This window comes from Harpegnathos saltator, unplaced genomic scaffold (genome assembly GCF_003227715.2).
Source record: "Harpegnathos saltator strain DR-91 unplaced genomic scaffold, Hsal_v8.6 scaffold810, whole genome shotgun sequence".
NCBI lineage: Eukaryota > Metazoa > Arthropoda > Insecta > Hymenoptera > Formicidae > Harpegnathos > Harpegnathos saltator.
Window position 1 is genome coordinate 26,701 of NW_020230661.1, and position 18,691 is coordinate 45,391.

General features: G+C 35.7%; 1 protein-coding gene across 1 annotated transcript in view; it reads right to left on the reverse strand.

Annotated features, from left to right (window-relative positions):
• Positions 1–3,874: 3,874 nt before the first annotated feature.
• Positions 3,875–18,691, reverse strand: part of LOC105187103 (nose resistant to fluoxetine protein 6-like) — a 34,484-nt gene continuing 19,667 nt past the window's right edge. Inside the window, exons 11-13 of the mRNA XM_025306920.1 lie at positions 15,009–15,268; positions 4,357–4,482; positions 3,875–3,994 (exon numbers count right to left, since the gene is read on the reverse strand). Of these exons, the coding sequence (XP_025162705.1) occupies positions 3,875–3,994; positions 4,357–4,482; positions 15,009–15,268 (506 nt within the window). The remainder of the gene's footprint in view (positions 3,995–4,356; positions 4,483–15,008; positions 15,269–18,691) is intronic.

The window sequence follows — 18,691 nt, forward strand, 5'->3', positions numbered from 1 at the left end:
CTCTTACTTTTTTATCTAAACAAATACTAAATTTCTAGAGTTTCCTTGCTGCGACACACTTATAAGTTTTCTTTTATCTTATTTGTCTTTAGTCAATGATGTATTCTCAGAAATTTTACTTCCCTTTATCTTAAAAACATTTTATGTTAAGACACTTTTCTTAAAAACACTAGTCGCATGATTATTTTTAGTCACAGTATAAAGTGATCTAATGAATCATACATTCCCTTTCTATATACAGGATGTTTGATAGCTGATCATGCAGACGAAAGTTGGAGATAGATTGGGTGTAGCCGAGAAGAAAAGTCATGTACCATAATGTCAAATTGCCAATAGTTATCGAGTTATTAATTAAAACATTTGAGCCAACGAGCACGTAGAGAGCGGAGGGCGGCCGCAGTAAGCACGTAGACATTTGATACAGGCGGAGTCAATGAGTGATGATAGGCAAGCGCGCGCGGCGAGGGGCAACGTAAATAACAAGAGGCGATCGCGCGCGACGAGGAGCGAGCGAGCGCGAATGACGAGGAGCAAGCGAGCGCAAGCGACAAAAGGCGAGCGAGCGCGACGAAGAGCGAGAGAGCGCGAACGACGAGGAACGAGCGAGCTATAAGGAAAAAGCTATAAAGAAAAAGCTCGCGCGCGATCGCCTCTTGTCGCTTACGTTGCCCCTCGCCGCGCGCGCTTGCCTATCGTCACTCATTGACTCCGCCTGTATCAAATGTCTACGTGCTTACTGCGGCCGCCCTCCGCTCTCTACGTGCTCGTTGGCTCACATGTTTTAATTAATAACTCGGTAACTATTGTCAATTTGACATTATGGTACATGACTTTTCTTCTCGGCTACACCCAATCTATCTCCAACTTTCGTCTGCATGATCAGCTATCGAACACCCTGTATAGTTAATTTAATTTATAATTTATATATATATATATACATATGTCATAGGACGTTAAACTTGCACATTCTCATTATTTTGTTCTAATGCAAATATTTAAATTTTCAACATAGAATACATATATATATATATATATATATATATATACAGGGTGTTTGAAAGCTTATCATGCAGACGAAAGTTGGAGATAGATTGGGTGTAGCCGAGAAGAAAAGTCATGTGCCATAATGTCCAATTGGCAATAGTTATCAAGTTATTAATTGAAACATGTGAGCCAATGAGCGCGTAGAGAGCGTTGGGCGGCCGCCTCTTGTCGCTTGCGCTCGCTCGCTCGTCGTTCGTGCTCGCTTGCTCCTCGTCGCGCGCGCTCGCCTCTTGTCGCTTATGGTTGCCGCTCGCTGCGCGCGCTTGCCTATCGTCACTCGTTGACTCCGCCTGTATCAAATGTCTACGTGCTTACTGCGGCCGCCCTCCGCTCTCTACGTGCTCGTTGGCTCAAATGTTTTAATTAATAACTCGATAACTATTGGCAATTTGACATTATGGTACATGACTTTTCTTCTCGGCTACACTCAATCTATCTCCAACTTTCGTCTACATGATCAGCTATCAAACACCCTGTATAGAGAGAGAGAGAGAGAGAGAGAAAGAGTAACAATTTACCAAAAATCCTTAAGGATATATATTTCAATTATTTTAGTTCTGTCGATACTTTTAAATTATTTTAATATTATTTAAGTACTCTTTCGGCCTGTCTAAATGTAGCTCTAAACATAAGGGTCCAGATCTATGTATGTTGAAATAATTATTTCAAGATTTCAAACTCATGGACACTTCGAATATTTGTGAAAAATTCGTGGACACCAGTATGTACCACGTATTTATAATATAATATAAAATAAAATAAATTACTTATATATTGTTAAAGTATCATAATAATTTACGAATCTAAGTTCTCTATTACGTTGGCGAAGAATTATATGTTATACAGGGTGACCCATTTTAATGTACCATCCCTAAAAATTTTTCATTTTTAATTGTAGAAAAAAATACTTCAGACAAAAGTTGTTTAGTTTAAAGGGGACATATGATCACGATGTAAGTCGTGTCGTAGTTGTGACCATTTTCATGAAAATTTGAAGGTGACTAATTTTTTAAATGGAACTTGATTTTTTCTTGAGATAAAAGTTGTAGATCTCGTCGAGATATTTAAAAGCGCTACTCATAATTGTGTTTTGCATAAGCCGTTCTAGAGAACTTCAAAGTTTACAAAGCCCAGACTGACTTCACCTGTATTGATCGTGCAAAAAGATTTAATGGTTGTGCTAAACTCTTACCACTCTAAATTTCTATCCACTACTCTACTTTTAGCGCTACTCAGAAATAACGGTGTAGACGTAGAAAGTTTATGTTCCCTTTGGGATGCTTGATTTACGTGAGTCCCCTTGCCTCTCACGTCTACGCAATTTCTTATCGCAAATGGTCAAACACACCTCCATTTTGATCGATACATTGTGTCACGCGTAATCGAAAATTATTTTCGACACTTTGCCATGTATGTACCGTCAGTGATATCTTGGAAAGCGCGTTCAATTCGTAATTTCATGTCTGTGATAGTTGTAGGTTGTGTCGCGTACACTTTTTCTTTGATATAACTCCACAGGAAAAAAATCCATAGGCGTGAGATCGGGAGATCTTGGTGGCTACTCTTGGGTTTGACTATCTATTCCAACTCACCTTCTATGGAATTTTTCGTTAAAGTATGTGACGGTCAAGCGATTCCTATGGGCAGGAGTGGGCATCATCTTGCTGCCACCACATCCTACGACATATGTAGAAATTTACATCTTCGAGGAGGTTTGGCAATTTGTTTTGCAGCAATTGCAAGTAAGTTTTCCTATTTAAATGACCTTCGAAATAGTGAGGTCCAATTACATGGGTTCCGATAATGCCACCCCAAACATTATTGGCCACTGACGCTGGTGCTCCACGCTCCGCTGTCATTGTGAATTATTATTACACCAATAATGGCAGTTGTGTCCATTCAGTCCTCCTCTGTTGTTAAATGTTGCTTCATCTGTAAATAGAATGTGTGTAAAGAAAGGTGGGTCCGTCTGATATTGATTTCTAACCCAGTTGCAAAATTGAAGCCTACGGTTAAAGTTTCCAGCTTGAAGCTGCTGTGTCGAAGTAATGTGGTAGGGATGGAATTTCTCAAATTTCAATATTCGACTTACCGTGCTTTATAGGATACCATGCTCGTATTGAATCATCCTTATCGAGATGTAGAGATTTTGTTCTACTGCTGCCAGTGTCACCAGAATCTTATTTTTTTGTGAACCAGTCTTTTTCCTGTTACGTTTACATGACCCTGTTGAGCCCGACGAAGCAATGCTTTCATAGTCCTGCGCGTTAGGTGTCGTCTATCGGGATATCTCACGGCATACATCCTTTCCGCTGCTTTCATATTGTCATCGCACAACCTGACTATTTTTATCATGTCGACTATTTCCTCTGAATTGTAATCTTCTATAATTAGTAATGTAATGAGTAATCGAAGCACTGAGCTATAAAATTTTTGCTAAAGCGCTTGTATTTGTTGTACGGATTCGTAGTATGTTCATTTGTATTAAATACAAATAGAAATACAAATCCGAAATAATTTTACTAGTTGTCGAGTATTTGTATTTAAGAATACATTTCGGAACTATGATTACGATTAGTACATACTACGAATTCGTATAACATTCACAAGCGCTTTAGCAAAAATTTTATAGCTCAGTGCTTCGATTACTCATTACATTACTAATTATAGAGGATTACAATTCAGAGGAAATAGTCGACATGATAAAAATAGTCAGGTTGTGCGATGACAATATGAAAGCAGCGGAAAGGATGTATGCCGCGAGATATCCCGATAGACGACACCTAACGCGCAGGACTATGAAAGCATTGCTTCGTCGGGCTCAACAGGGTCATGTAAACGTAACAGGAAGAAGACTGGCCCACAAAAAAATAAGATTCTGGTGACACTGGCAGCAGTAGAGCAAAATCTCTACATCTCGATAAGGATGATTCAATACGAGCATGGTATCCTACAAAGTACGGTAAGTCGAATATTGAGATTTGAGAAATTCCATCCCTACCACATACTTCGACACAGCAGCTTCAAGCTGGAAACTTTAACCGTAGGCTTCAATTTTGCAACTGGGTTAGAAATCAATATCAGACGGACCCACCTTTCTTTACACACATTCTATTTACAGATGAAGCAACATTTAACAACAGAGGAGGACTGAATGGACACAACTGCCATTATTGGTGTAATAATAATTCACAATGACAGCGGAGCGTGGAGCACCAGCGTCAGTGGCCAATTAATGTTTGGGGTGGCATTATCGGAACCCATGTAATTGGACTTCACTATTTCGAAGGTCATTTAAATAGGAAAACTTACTTGCAATTGCTGCAAAACAAATTGCCAAACCTCCTCGAAGATGTAAATTTCTACATATGTCGTAGGATGTGGTGGCAGCAAGATGATGCCCACTCCTGCCCATAGGAATCGCTTGACCGTCACATACTTTAACGAAAAATTCCATAGAAGGTGAATTGGAATAGATAGTCAAACCCAAGAGTAGCCACCAAGATCTCCCGATCTCACGCCTATGGATTTTTTTCCTGTGGAGTTATATCAAAGAAAAAGTGTACGCGACACAACCTACAACTATCACAGACATGAAATTACGAATTGAACGCGCTTTCCAAGATATCACTGACGGTACATACATGGCAAAGTGTCGAAAATAATTTTCGATTACGCGTGACACAATGTATCGATCAAAATGGAGGTGTGTTTGACCATTTGCGATAAGAAATTGCGTAGACGTGAGAGGCAAGGGGACTCACGTAAATCAAGCATCCCAAAGGGAACATAAACTTTCTACGTCTACACCGTTATTTCTGAGTAGCGCTAAAAGTAGAGTAGTGGATAGAAATTTAGAGTGGTAAGAGTTTAGCACAACCATTAAATCTTTTTGCACGATCAATACAGGTGAAGTCAGTCTGGGCTTTGTAAACTTTGAAGTTCTCTAGAACGGCTTATGCAAAACACAATTATGAGTAGCGCTTTTAAATATCTCGACGAGATCTACAACTTCTATCTCAAGAAAAAATCAAGTTCTATTTAAAAAATTAGTCACCTTCAAATTTTCATGAAAATGGTCACAACTACGACACGACTTACATCGTGATCATATGTCCCCTTTTAAACTAAACAACTTTCGTCTGAAGTATTTTTTTCTACAATTAAAAATGAAAAGTTTATAGGGGTGGTACATTAAAATGGGTCACCCTGTATATAATTTTGTAAACATGGAAATATTTATTGTTATTAATTTTTATTACTCCCATATACTTGTCACTCTTTGCCTTGATATTATTTAAATTTATAAAAGTTTGTCGGATTACTATACCAATAATTTTTTTTTATAGGAATGTAATATAAGGTACGAGAAACTGCAGTGACGTAGAACAAAAGTTAATTTGCCAATTATATATACAAGATATACCAGACAACTTGACAATCACTCGTGAAGATTCTGAAGAATTAACGGGTGTCGAGAAGTATTGCAGCTACTCGGGACACAGAGTGGATCCAGTCGATTTAGCAACTGTTGTTAGCGCATGGCGAAGGGAAAGATAATGCGACGTTATGCGCAAGTTTTATTTTGCCGCTCTTTCGCTCTATGTCTCCACAAGAAATTATTCAAATAGTTTGAGATACCCTATATAAATAGCGGTGACGCAAACATTTGCTACTTTTATCACATATGCATATTTATCTATGATCATGTTTATATTTCACGGAATATGTTATGTCATCTATCATATCATTAAAATTAATTTGTTTTCATCTCATGAAGAAATACGCATAAGCAGTTATGAAGCATAATATACGTAAACGAAAGTAACGCAATCTAATGATATCTACCTATTTGCACAGCGCCTATATAGTACGATGTTATCGTGTTGTTTTCTAAAAATTTAATCGTGACCAGCTTCTAGCATTATATTGGATGATTGCAAAAGTTTGTGACCAATTTAAAAATAAAACACAAGCAGTTACATTTTAATGAAAATAGGTTTGTTAATCAACTATGCATGTCACCATCATTTTCTACATTTCCCAATGTTTTATCAACTTGCGAATTCCTTCTTTATAGAAATTACATGATTTTCCTTCAAAGAAAGAGGTAGTCCATAGCCTCTATGGAATCAAATTTCTTTCCATTTAAAATATTCTATAGAGACCGGAACAGATAAAAATCTGAAGACGCAAACTCTGGAGAATACGATGAATATTGGAGGATTTCCCATTTTAACTCCTTCAGTTTTTGCAATTTTCTGTTGAACAACATGTAATCTGATCTTGTCATGATAGAAGATAACGCTTTTTCGATTCGCCAAAATCAGACGTTTGTTTTGGAATTCCACATTGAGTTTAGTTAGCTGCTCACAGTATTTGATTCGTTTTGATTATTTTGCCGTGGAAGAAGCTGGAAGAAAATGATTCCTCAAACAATCCTCAAGCAATTCTATCAAACAGATAGCAACACCTTCATTGGATGCAAGCCAGCTTTTGCCACTGGTTCTGCACTTTCATCTGCTTATTTCTAGCTTCTTTTTCGATGTACGTTATTGTGCTTCTTATCTCCTGTAATAATTTAATTCAAAAAAGGTTTTTTTTCATGGCGTCCGAACAGAGAAATGGCAGAGACATGGTCCAGCTTATTTTTTTCCGTCAAGGAATGCGGCACCCATGTATCGAGTTTGGAAGTGAATTCAAGTTTCTTTAAATGGCGAAATGCAGTCGAATTGTCAATATTCAGTCTCTCTTCAGTTCAGTAATCCTTGGTTATTATTTTTCACTAAGGCACGCACAATGTCGTCAATGTCAGAAGATGCAAAAAAAACTTCGCCGTCCAAAGTGAGATTGATTATCTAGATTAAAATCGCCATTTTGAAATCTGTCAAACCACTTTTCTACTGTTCGGAGAATAAGAGCACGATCCAAATAAAGGTCCTGAATGTTTTTTGTTGTAATTGTTTTTGTTTTGTTGTAGTTGTTTTCCGAAACTCGTGTAACATGACATGGCAAAAATGTAACTTTTCATTCTTCATTTTTAAAAATTTCTTCCACGCTTCCAAATGGACTTAAATCAACTGCGTCGGACATTCGAAAGACTTATGACGTTATCACTTATCTAGTGGTGTACAGAATAGCCATAAAATAAACACTAACATCACCATGCGGTAATACTAGTATTACTACCACCAGTGAAAATCGGGCACGAACTTTTACAATCATCCAATACAGGGTGTCCAATTTTAAAGTTTACAGTGCTATATTTCGCAAACCGATGATTTTATTGAAAAATGTTTCAAACAAAAGTTGTAGGGTTCAGAAGAGGATATCTAACTGTGACCTTAGCTTAATCTTGAATTCTCGTTTGAAGGTCACGTAAAGGTCAACTTTATAATCCTAAATGGAACTCCCCATTTATTACGTATTCTTGTAGCCCTTATCGAGACGTTTTCAAAACACTACCTACTTTTGTCTTTTGCGGAAGCCATTCCCAAGATATGAAGCTTTAAAGTTGACATATCGCCGGCACTACCCGATGTACACCGCAGGGAGGTTGCTCGATCGGATTTATACATCATAGTTTATTTTCCTTTGGGAATCACCTCGATACCATTTTCCCTCATCGATGGATAGGTCGGGATGGTCCACTTTGATGGCCAAGATCACATGACCTTACTCCTCTGGATTTTTATCTGTGGGAATTTTTGAAGCGTAGTGTTCCGTCAACCGCCAACGGCACGACAGGATATGATGGATCACATCAGAAATGCGTGTCGAGCGATTCCAACAAACGTTCTTCTGAAACTCGTCGAAAGTTTCGAAAAGCGAGTTCGAGTGTGCCGAACTGTCGATGGCGGCGTTTTCGAACATCTATGATGAATGAGCTGCCCCCCTTCGCACATACACACATACATACACATAATTGGCTCTTTTTAGAGTCACTATGATGTACGAATCCGACCGAGCAATCCACCTCGCGGTGTACATCGGGTAATGCAAATGCCGGCGGTATGTCAACTTCGAAGCTTCATATCTTGGGAATGGCTTAGGCAAAAGACAAAAGTAGATAGTGTTTTGAAAACGTTTCGACAAGAGCTACAAGAATATGCAATAAAAATGAGAGTTCCACTTAGGATTTTAAAGTTAACCTTTACGTAACTTTTAAACGACAATCCAAGATCAAGCCAAGGTCACCGTCAGATATCTCTTTCTGAACCCTACAACTTCTGTTTGAAATATTTTTCAATAAAATCATCGGTTTACGAAATATAAGACTGTAAACTTTAAAATTGGACACCCTGTATATGGGTGAATTTAATATTCAAAACTTTTCAATTTCCGCCCTTGAAAGTTAAAAAATTTACAAGAAGTAATGAACAGAGAGGGGATATTAAAAATTCTGCATCTTTTTTTTAATTTCAGCAAACCGTTTTAAAGAATATAAATTATTCTACAATTTTTGTACAAAACATTTTTTCATATATCTCATAGTTTAGGAAATAATTACAAAATATGAAAAAGCCTGTTCTTCTCGAGAGATTGTGTCTGCTCCAAAATGTTGGAATACATTGCTAAAAAATTTTTATAAGGAAACATAGGGAATGCGGAAATTCAAAAAATTCTGAAACTTTATGTGGAAATAAAGTAGTTCATTCGTAATGCAATACTATTTTTTCGTTTATGCGGAATTCCAGTCTAAGGGGATGAAACCTTCGAAAGAAAAACAATTTTCATTTTTAGTGTAATCTTTTAAATCTTTTAAAATACGAGGCATATGTAAAAATGGTTTATATGAAAGTTATAGTGTATTTTATATTCTTTGCAACTGTGTATTCAGATTTTACAAAATTGAAAAATTTTGAAATCCGCCCTCCTCCAATTTTGTAAAATCTGAATACACAGTTGCAAAGAGGATGAAATACATTACAACTTTCATGTAAACCATTTTCATATATGCCTCGTATTTTAAATGATATACGCTAAAAATGAAAGTATTAGGTGTACAAATGAATAATTCAATTTTTTCAGCTACATTCAAGGTTTATTTTAAAAGAAAGTAAATTAAATTGTCAATCAAAGTATTTGCCGTTGCTTTCTACAACTTTAAGCCATCTTTCAGGCAGCTGATGAATTCCATCTCGGAAAAATGTTACGTCTTTGGACACGATAAAGTCGTCAAGCCATTTTCGGATTTCATCCACTGATTGGAAGTGCATATCGGACAAGGCGTGTTGCATCGACCGGAACAAGTGATAATCGGATAGAGCAATGTCTGGTGAATACGCCGAGTGTTGCAAGACGTCCCAGCCAAGACTCATTATGGTGTCTTTTGTATTGGAAGCAATGTGTGGCCTGGCGTTGTCATGCAACAATTTCACTGGACGTTCTCCTTTGCCAGTATACGGGCGTTTTCGTTCCAATTCTTGACTCAAGCAGATTAATTGACGTTGGTAGCAGTCCGCAGTAACTGTTTCACCCGGTTCCAACAACTCATAATAAAGCACGCCCTTGATATCCCACCAAATGCAGAGAAGAACCTTCTTTCCGAAGCGATTGGGTTTTGCGACCGATTTTGATGATTCGCTGGGATTTACCCATGACTTTCTGCGTTTCGGATTGTCATAGAGTATCCATTTTTCATCGCCCGTAACGATTTTCCACAAGAAAGACTTTCGACACTGCTTATTGAGAAGAGAAAGACACGCTGCCACTCGTGGATTTTTATTGGTTTCAGTGAGTTCATGCGGAACCCATGTTCCTTCTTTCTGGATCTTTCCCATCTCATGTAGGCGTTTGGAAATCGTTTGCTACGTTACTCCCAACTGTTCTGCAAGCTCTTTTTATGTTTGTGCCGAATTCTCAGCGAGCAGTTGTTCCAAATCATCATTCTCGTACTTCGGAGAGCCTCCAGGGCGTTGTTTGTCGATTAGACTGAAATTACCGCTTTTAAACTGCTTAAACCAAAATGCGCACACATCGTACGATACAACACCTTCGCCGAGAAAGGAACAAATCGATTCGCACGCTCTTGCAGCATTTTTTCCTTGTTGGAATTCGTAAAGAATGCAGCGTCGGATATGCACCTTATCTGTTGCCATTTTCGACTGTACTGAACTGAATACTTTCGAAGATTATGTTGGGCCTTTCGCCAAACTATATATTCTTTTTAATAGCTATATGTCAACATTGCATAATCACAAAAGAGCGGGAAAATCTATTCAGTTTAAAATTGATTTCATAACTGCTTAAAATAATTTGGATTATTCATTTGTACACCTAATAGTTTCTTTTTCGAAGGGTGGTTTTATCCCCTCAAACTGGGATTCTACACGAACAGAAAATAGTTTGTATTACGAATGGACTACTTTACTTCTATACAAAGTTTCAGAATTTTTTTAATTTTTGCGTTCCCTATGTCTTCTTGTTAGTGAGGGACAGTTTCGATGATTTCCTTGTTAACATATATATGTTCAATAGTTTTACATACCTTTTCTAGATCAACTACATTAATGGTGGGAATATAAGTATATTGCATTGCATTATGCAGATAAACCATACAGTTGATTATAAAGAAACGTATAAAATATATAGAGTCAATCCCTGTATGTGTATAATTTACATGAAGAACCTTTTCGTAATTTCTCCGAACGGAAAAGTGTAGCATGATATTTCGTATTACAGATTTCGTATCATTTTCATCTTTGCTTGATATATGGTCACACAAAGTGCTGATTATTACCAAACTCAACAAAGCGATAAGTAGAGCACTGAAAAATTATTTGAAGTTACATATAAAATATAATTTTTTTACGTTTGTGATGAGTAAAATTTACCACCAAATTCCAGTGCCAAAAGTAAATTTTGGTCCTTCGTTGACTGTGTAACAAGAATTAGGTTGTACACTTATCAGCAATTCAATATTTTTACTCTCTCCAAGTTTTTCTAAAGGTATTCTCAAGGCTGTTTCTATATTTTCCGCACTGCAGGTCGCCGGTACACACAAAGCTAGTTGTAAATGATTTCTACGTACATATGGGGGACTGTCCAATTGCTAAGTGCAAAAGTATTAATAAGTAAACAATCAGTTAATTCCTTGAATAATGTGCCGTAAACAAAACATTTATTACAACGGAGAAAATGAGAAAATTATGCGACATGGCGATGTTTATACGATATTTAAGTTTGTTCCTTTCTTCTTTTTCAATTTAAATTAAACACTTAATTCTGCGATTAAAGATATTAAATTGTAATTGAGAAATTCGATTTCCAGTTGTCCATTTAAAGTAAAAATAAGAAATAGCACTATCGGTCATGACTACATTGAACCTTCTAACTTTTGTTTTGAACATTGTTTCACGTGTTTCAAGTATCTTTGTCATGTCAGATGTATTTCTTACATTATCATTATATAAATATCATTACATGAAACCTTCTGTCAGATGTTTCGTGAATATTTTAATTCACATATTTTAAATTCAGATATTTATTTCGAATATTATAATAGGACACTATGCAAGGTGTCCGGTAATCAGCTGCCAACCCGAAATGTGAAAGTAGATTGGATTAAGACAAGCATAAAAGTCCCATACCGTTTTGCGAGATTTGCAATAATTATCGAGTTATTAATGACGTGAAAAAAGTTAGCCCCCCACTTTTGAGATAACAAAGAATTGAATGTTGTGTTGAATTGTGCTAGGTTTGTGCTACATTGTGCCAGAATAATAAAGTTGAAATTTAAAAAATATGCTCAAAAAATGAAAAAACCGATTTTTTTGCTAGCCCCGCACTTTTTGATTTTTGAAATTTTAAGACCTGTGATAAGTTGTGCTAGGTTGTGCTAACATTGTGCCAAAACATTACTTAAAAATTACAACAAGAAAAGTTATGATAAAAAACAATTTCGAGCGAAAAACACAAATATGACGATTATTTTGCTCCCTGTTAACAATAGCGCGTATAATTATAAATCTTAACTGTGCTAGCCTAGCACAACTCAGCACAACCTGCAGTTTCGCCAGCACAATAATACAAAGAGTACTTTACTCTTGAAGTCGCCCTTGAAACCATTGAAAGTTCAAAAAGTCTGCTTCTAGTTATTGTGTGGGCATAATATTGCATATCTGAATTGTACGAGGCCAGCACAACTCAGCACAACCCGCAATTTCGCCAGCACAACGACTCAAAGGGTACTTTACTCTTGAGCGGTCCTACGTGAAACCACAAAAAATGAAATGATCGAGCGAGCCCGCGAAGCTCGATCGGGATTATGAGGAGGGTCTCGTTCGAAGAGATTAAAAGGAAATCAAGAACGACACATAATACTAGGGCCCGCTGAATTACCACGTCTTCAGATGCTCTACTGCTTCAAATCTCCCTCTCTCACGCGGTCCTAGCCGGACCGTCTACCCGGCATGCCTTTATTTTTTTAGAGAAAGCGGCAAATTCAAGAGAGAGTTTTATGATTTTATCAGAAACATACTCAAGTAATCGGGTGGGCTTTTTAATCACTTCGAACCCTCCTCATAATCCCGATCGAGCTTCGCGGGCTCGCTCGATCATTCCATTATAAATCGGGCCTCGTTCTCGAGATTAAAAGAAAATCGAGAATGACACGTAGATGTTCAGAACCTTTGCGTTCAGTTCTCGATTTTTGATATTCCTCAACTAGATCAGTTATACATTGTTAATTTTTCTTTGACCATAACTCCTTAACGAAGAATGTATATCTCAATATATTCATGTACACATATCTGTTTTTATAAAATTTAAAAAGAAACAGAAACTGATTGAATATAAAAGGCCAGAATATCACTAACGCAACTAACTGCAAAACAGGTAATCGATATAACGTATCTCTTCACCTAGTATTATGTTCATAAAAACAAAAATAGCCATTCTTATGTAACATTTCGGGACAATACCGCCCTTACAAAGTCATATTTGTTACAAACAATAGGTTTATTATAAAATCTATTAAATGTATTTGATTTTTCTGACCAACCTGCCAGGTCCTTAATTAACGCAACATTTACACCCTTCTTGAATACAGCCGACGTATGAATACACTTGCATGCCGGATACTATGTGGGGCAAACCCCACATCTATTCCAGCTTTACTTAAACATCTCCGCAATCAATTACTAATTGTGTCTCTTGATACGGCTTTGAACGGTTTTGTCGTAGTAATAAACAAGGATGTAACTTTTTTTCTTATTTCTTTTGTGACCTCCAAGTAATGCTCCATGGTGCTAGCGACACAAAGTTTCGATATATCTTTAAATCTGAGAAGTAGTAAATATGGTTGGTAAGTACGAGAAGTCTTAATTCTCTCCGCGATTTTGATTTCAATTCCCATCGGCGTTATTGATATGTTTTCTAACTTAATTAGAGACAACGTTTGTTTTCTGTGTGCTGTTACAATCGCCAAGAGGATTGATAATCTAAGAGTAAGCTTCATTAAAGTTAGCTCCTCTAATGGATATAATTCTTCAATAAAATGCAAAACCGGATCCAAATCATGTATTTGATCGTAACGTGGCTTGTTAGGCATAGCATAGAGAAATGGCTCAATGAATGGATCGCTTTGAAAGACGAATCGTTTTTCCGTCACGGAATGCAACAACTGCCAGACAGATGGGAAAAATAATAGCAAGTGATGGCAAATACTTTGATTAGTGAACTTTTTCATGTTTTTTTATATTAAAGTCTTTTTTTGGAAGAATAAACGGACTGAATTAATTCACACACCTAATAACTCAGCGGGTCCTAGCGGTACTACGTGTCGTTCTCGATTTCCTTTTAATTTCGAGAACGAGACCCGACTTATAATTCGATGAAACCACTAAAAGTTCAAAAAGTCTACTTCTAGTTATTGTGTGGGCATAATATTGCATATCTGGGTTGTGCTAGGTTAGCACAACTCAAATATTATGCCCACACAATAACTAGAAGCAGACTTTTTAAACTTTCAATGATTTCACGAAGGGCGGCTTCAAGAGTAAAGTATCCTTTATATCGTTGTGCTGGCGAAACTGCTGGTTGTGCTGAGTTGTGCTAGCCTAGCACAACTCAGATATGCAATATTATGCCCACACAATAACTAGCACAATGTTAGCATAACCTAGCACAAGTCTTAAAATTTCGAAAATCAGAAAGTGGGGGCTAGCAAAAAAATCGTTTTTTTAATTTTTTGAGCGTATTTTTAAAATTTCAACTTTTTTATTCTGGCACAATGTAGCGCAAACCTAGCACAATTCAGCACAACATTCAAATCTTTGTTATTTTAAAAGTGGGGGGCTAACTTTTTTCATGCTTATTAATGACAGAAATCTTAGGAGTAGGTGCACGTTGACATAGATGATTGGATAAGCGTTGCAGCTGCTTAGGCCACAGCGCGGCCATGTCGATCCAGAAACTGTTGCCGGTGCGCGGCGAGGAGAAGGACAACGCGCCGCTATTCGTTAATTTATCTCGCCGCAAGCCGCCAATAGTTGCTGGGTCGACTGGGCCGCACTGTATCCCGAGAGGCTACAACGCTTTTCCAATCATCCATCTCAGCGCGCACTCATTCGTCAGATTTTTGTAATTAATAACTCGATAATTATTGCGAATCTCGCAAAACAGTATGGGACTTTTATGTTTATCTTAAACCAATCTATCTTCACACTTTGAGTTGACAGCTAATTACCGGACACCCTGTATAATTATTGACCCTATGATTCTTGCATCATCCATGTATCTTACATCATCTGAATTGCTTAAAATATATATAATACTTTCAAAATATATTAAAATCTGAATATAGTAATTATTCTTAATATGTATAGTTTATAATTATATCAATACACTGATGTAATTTATAATTACATTACCTTTCTAAAATAATTCTGTTCCATCACTTGGATCTCTGCGTAATTTTAATGTTTCCGATATAAAATTTGTTAAAAACGTTACAAACATACCTCTAATAATTTCCAAAAAGAATTGGTTATGTCCAACGAATTGTTCATGTATTGTGTTTTTAATGATTTTTGTTGGACCGATGTAGTTTGCTTCTTTTTATATATAATATCGATTAAGCAATATTTTCCATTAATTTCATGATCATCGGTACCTTCTTTTATGATATTAACTTGTATGTTGTAACATTCATCGAAATTTCCTAGATGTCTTGTATGTCCGTAGAGTATACCATCCGGATATTTTGTAGAAGAGTCAAACACTGAAGTAAAATTTAATAGAATATCAAGAGATATGTGAAAGCGCTCACACACATATGTACATTGCAAAATATATCAATATTAATCTAATAAATGTTGGGAATTTTAGCATCAGATTGGCAACAGATACGAGGTCAGATACAAGATGTCAGAATGAAAGCGAACTAAGCCTATAAAAAGTATAATACTTTTTCAATCTAAATTTGGTCTATATTTCTTTTAAAATAGTTTTCTTCTGCGTATATATATAATATAACAATATCATTACTTCTCAAACACTTCTTCGAATTTTTTTTTTATAGCCTTAACACTCTTGCGATTCGGACTGGATCTTGTCGATGATGCTAAAACGCTATCTCTTGAGCTTTAACTCCATTTTAGGAAATAAAAAGAAATCACGAAAGACGAAATCCGGCGAATGAAGAGAATATAAGACGACCGCCATGGTTTTTTCCTTTACCATAAACTCCTGCGATTTGAAACTGGCTTTTGCACTATGACAATGCTTTCGTGTAGGCGGGACCATTGTCACGGTGTAAAAGCCACTTTTTTGCGCTGCATTTTCGGCCTTTTGCGACATACGTCCTCATGTAATCTTCTAAAGATATCGCAATAAAAATCTGCATTCCCTGAGTCGCCAGAGATGCTTAATACTACACAGTTAAAAACGTTTCTTATTTTTGTTAAAATTTTGTGTATAGAAAGTTTTATGTTAAGTTATTTACACAGTCATATATTAATTTAACATATCGTTGTTGTGTTACTTAGACTTTCTTGTGTTAAATTAAGATTAACTATTGTCAAGTTTAAAAATAATATTTTTAAGTGTTAAAATATCGCAATTTATATGTAAATTAAATACATGAATTTTTGCTGCGATATATTTTACATGTTAAAATCAACATCTAAAATATGTTACTTTCCTCATTATAACAGTTATCATGTGTTATATTATATAAATATTGGATTTTTAACACATAGATTATGTCAATCTAACATTTTCATTTCATCAAATCATAGATCATTACTTTTTCCAAATGTTGAAGTAACATTCATTGTATGTCAATTTAACACAAACTGTGATTCTAGACAGCATTCAAATGCTAAATTTTTGTGTTAATTTTTTACATATTATGCATGTTATTTTTTAATATTTGCTGTATATTAACCCTTTAACTGCTGAGATATTAAATGACTATTATGACCCTCTTTGCTGAGTTATTTTTACAATTATAAAATATTTTATAATGATATAAGATCATGCAAAAATGTACACATATACCGGTTCTCTTTTCTTTTTCTTTGTGCCAATGTAGTATTTGAACATACATGACAATGCCTAGTGGCATTGTAGCAAGGTCGCCATTTATTTCCACACTCGAGTCATCTCGACCGTAGCAGTTAAAGGGTTAAATTAACACATAAATGAGAGTGGATGATTTGAGACACATGAAATATGTTAACACATCATTTCTTACAGTGTATTTTGAGGGAAATATAGATCAAATTTAGGTCAGAAAAGTAAGCCTATAAAAAGGCTTAGTCCGGTTACATTTTAATATCACCTGATGTCGTACGATCGGAATACTATGACAGATCAGTAACTATCTATGTCCATGTAAATCGTGTGCTGACAGAGCATGTACTGATATAACTTATCAGCAAACTGGCGATAGAAATCGAGCAGTGTTTGTGATACATTCCATTTGAATATTTTTTAATGGTTATGAAACGTCAGCTCCTGCTGAATTTCTGCCGTCAATCTGTCACCATACTTTGCTAGCGGATAAGTACTTTTGATGAGCTTTTTGCTACTAATCTGCTACTAATTTGCTACTAACCTGCCTGAAAAAATTTTGAGCAGACATAACACAAAGTCTGCTTGATTTGGCTACCCAGGAATACAATTTTTAAACTGTACTTTACAAAGTATTTACGCATTAATATTCACGGTCACATGTCAATAATGTGCACAAGCAGAGCATTTGGGACACTAAATCGATTTATTAGAACTTATATGAATTAAATAAATTTGAATCTTTTCGTGTTTTAATTCAGTTTTAACATTGATATTGGTACTTTCTACACGTTATTTTACAAAGAAAGCTAATTGACATATAGTTTAAAAAAACAATATCAAATACTATTGCATTTTTCTAGTGTTTTAATTCGTAAAATATATTATAATTTATATAAACATACTTTGCGCAGCCCATAGAGAATCGTTAAGTAGGTCATCCAAAAATCTCCGTGCATCTTCCTTGCATGGTCCAGCCGGCAAATATTCTGATGTTGCAAAAATAATTGATAAAAGAGGCATATCCTTTAATGCCCATTGTTCCGGAATTAAGTAATTTTGTTCAGCCAAAACATAGGAATGTGTTATTTTTAGTAGTAGAATCACTACGATACAGTAAGTCACTTTGTGTACGTACATCGTAGAAGTAGAAATCATACTGTCTCGAGTTGTACTTGTTGATATGAAACTAAAATGAATTCAGGTTTTTATAAGGAAAACTTGTCTGTTACGTAAAGATAAACTACATTAATAATATATTTTTTAAATATCGATAAGTCGAAGATTATTACAAAGTTGCTTATCGACATATACGACATTATCTGACAAATAAAGTCATTTGACAAATTTGTTTATAAAAATTATGAGTTCGCTGATGCTGATTACTCCAGAGAGCAGAAACATAAGTAGAATGTAAAAGTAAAAATAACAACTTGACCTATTACAAGTTTTAGTACTGAAAACTAGCTGCTTATACTTGATCAAATTCTTCAGTTATTAATTTTTTGCACTATTTATTTATTTTATATACTAAAATGTCGTGTATATGCAAGGTGTATAAAAAGTACCGGGACAGTGAAATATAAAAACTAAGCATTTTAGAAAAAAATGTTTCAAATAAAAATTGTAGGGTTTTAAAAAATCTATTTATCATGAGTTTGACCTCGGGTGGCGTCGCCAAGGTCAGGACAAGGTCACCTTGAATTTTTTAAGTATGATCCCCTATTTTTTATTACATATTTTTGTAGCCCTTCTTCAAACCTTTTCAAAACATCTTAATTTTTTCTATTTTGAGTAAACCATTTCGAAGTTATCGAGCTTTTTATGATGTCCAGCCAGCAGCTGGAACAATTGCGTCACTTGTATTTCAGACACATATAATATTGAAAAGTAATACTATTGTTATTATTACAATAATATACTAAATTTATAACAGCACTAAAATTCACCTTCGAATCATTTCACATCAATTATAATAAATTTGACTTGAAGTAAAATACATTGTACATGATACGCGTTGTTTTATACTGTTACGTCCTGGAGGAGGAACGTAACTTCACGCTTGCTTTCACAAGCTCCGACATATTTGCGAGTCTACGGTCCAGATAAAGGATTGGCATGACTCCTT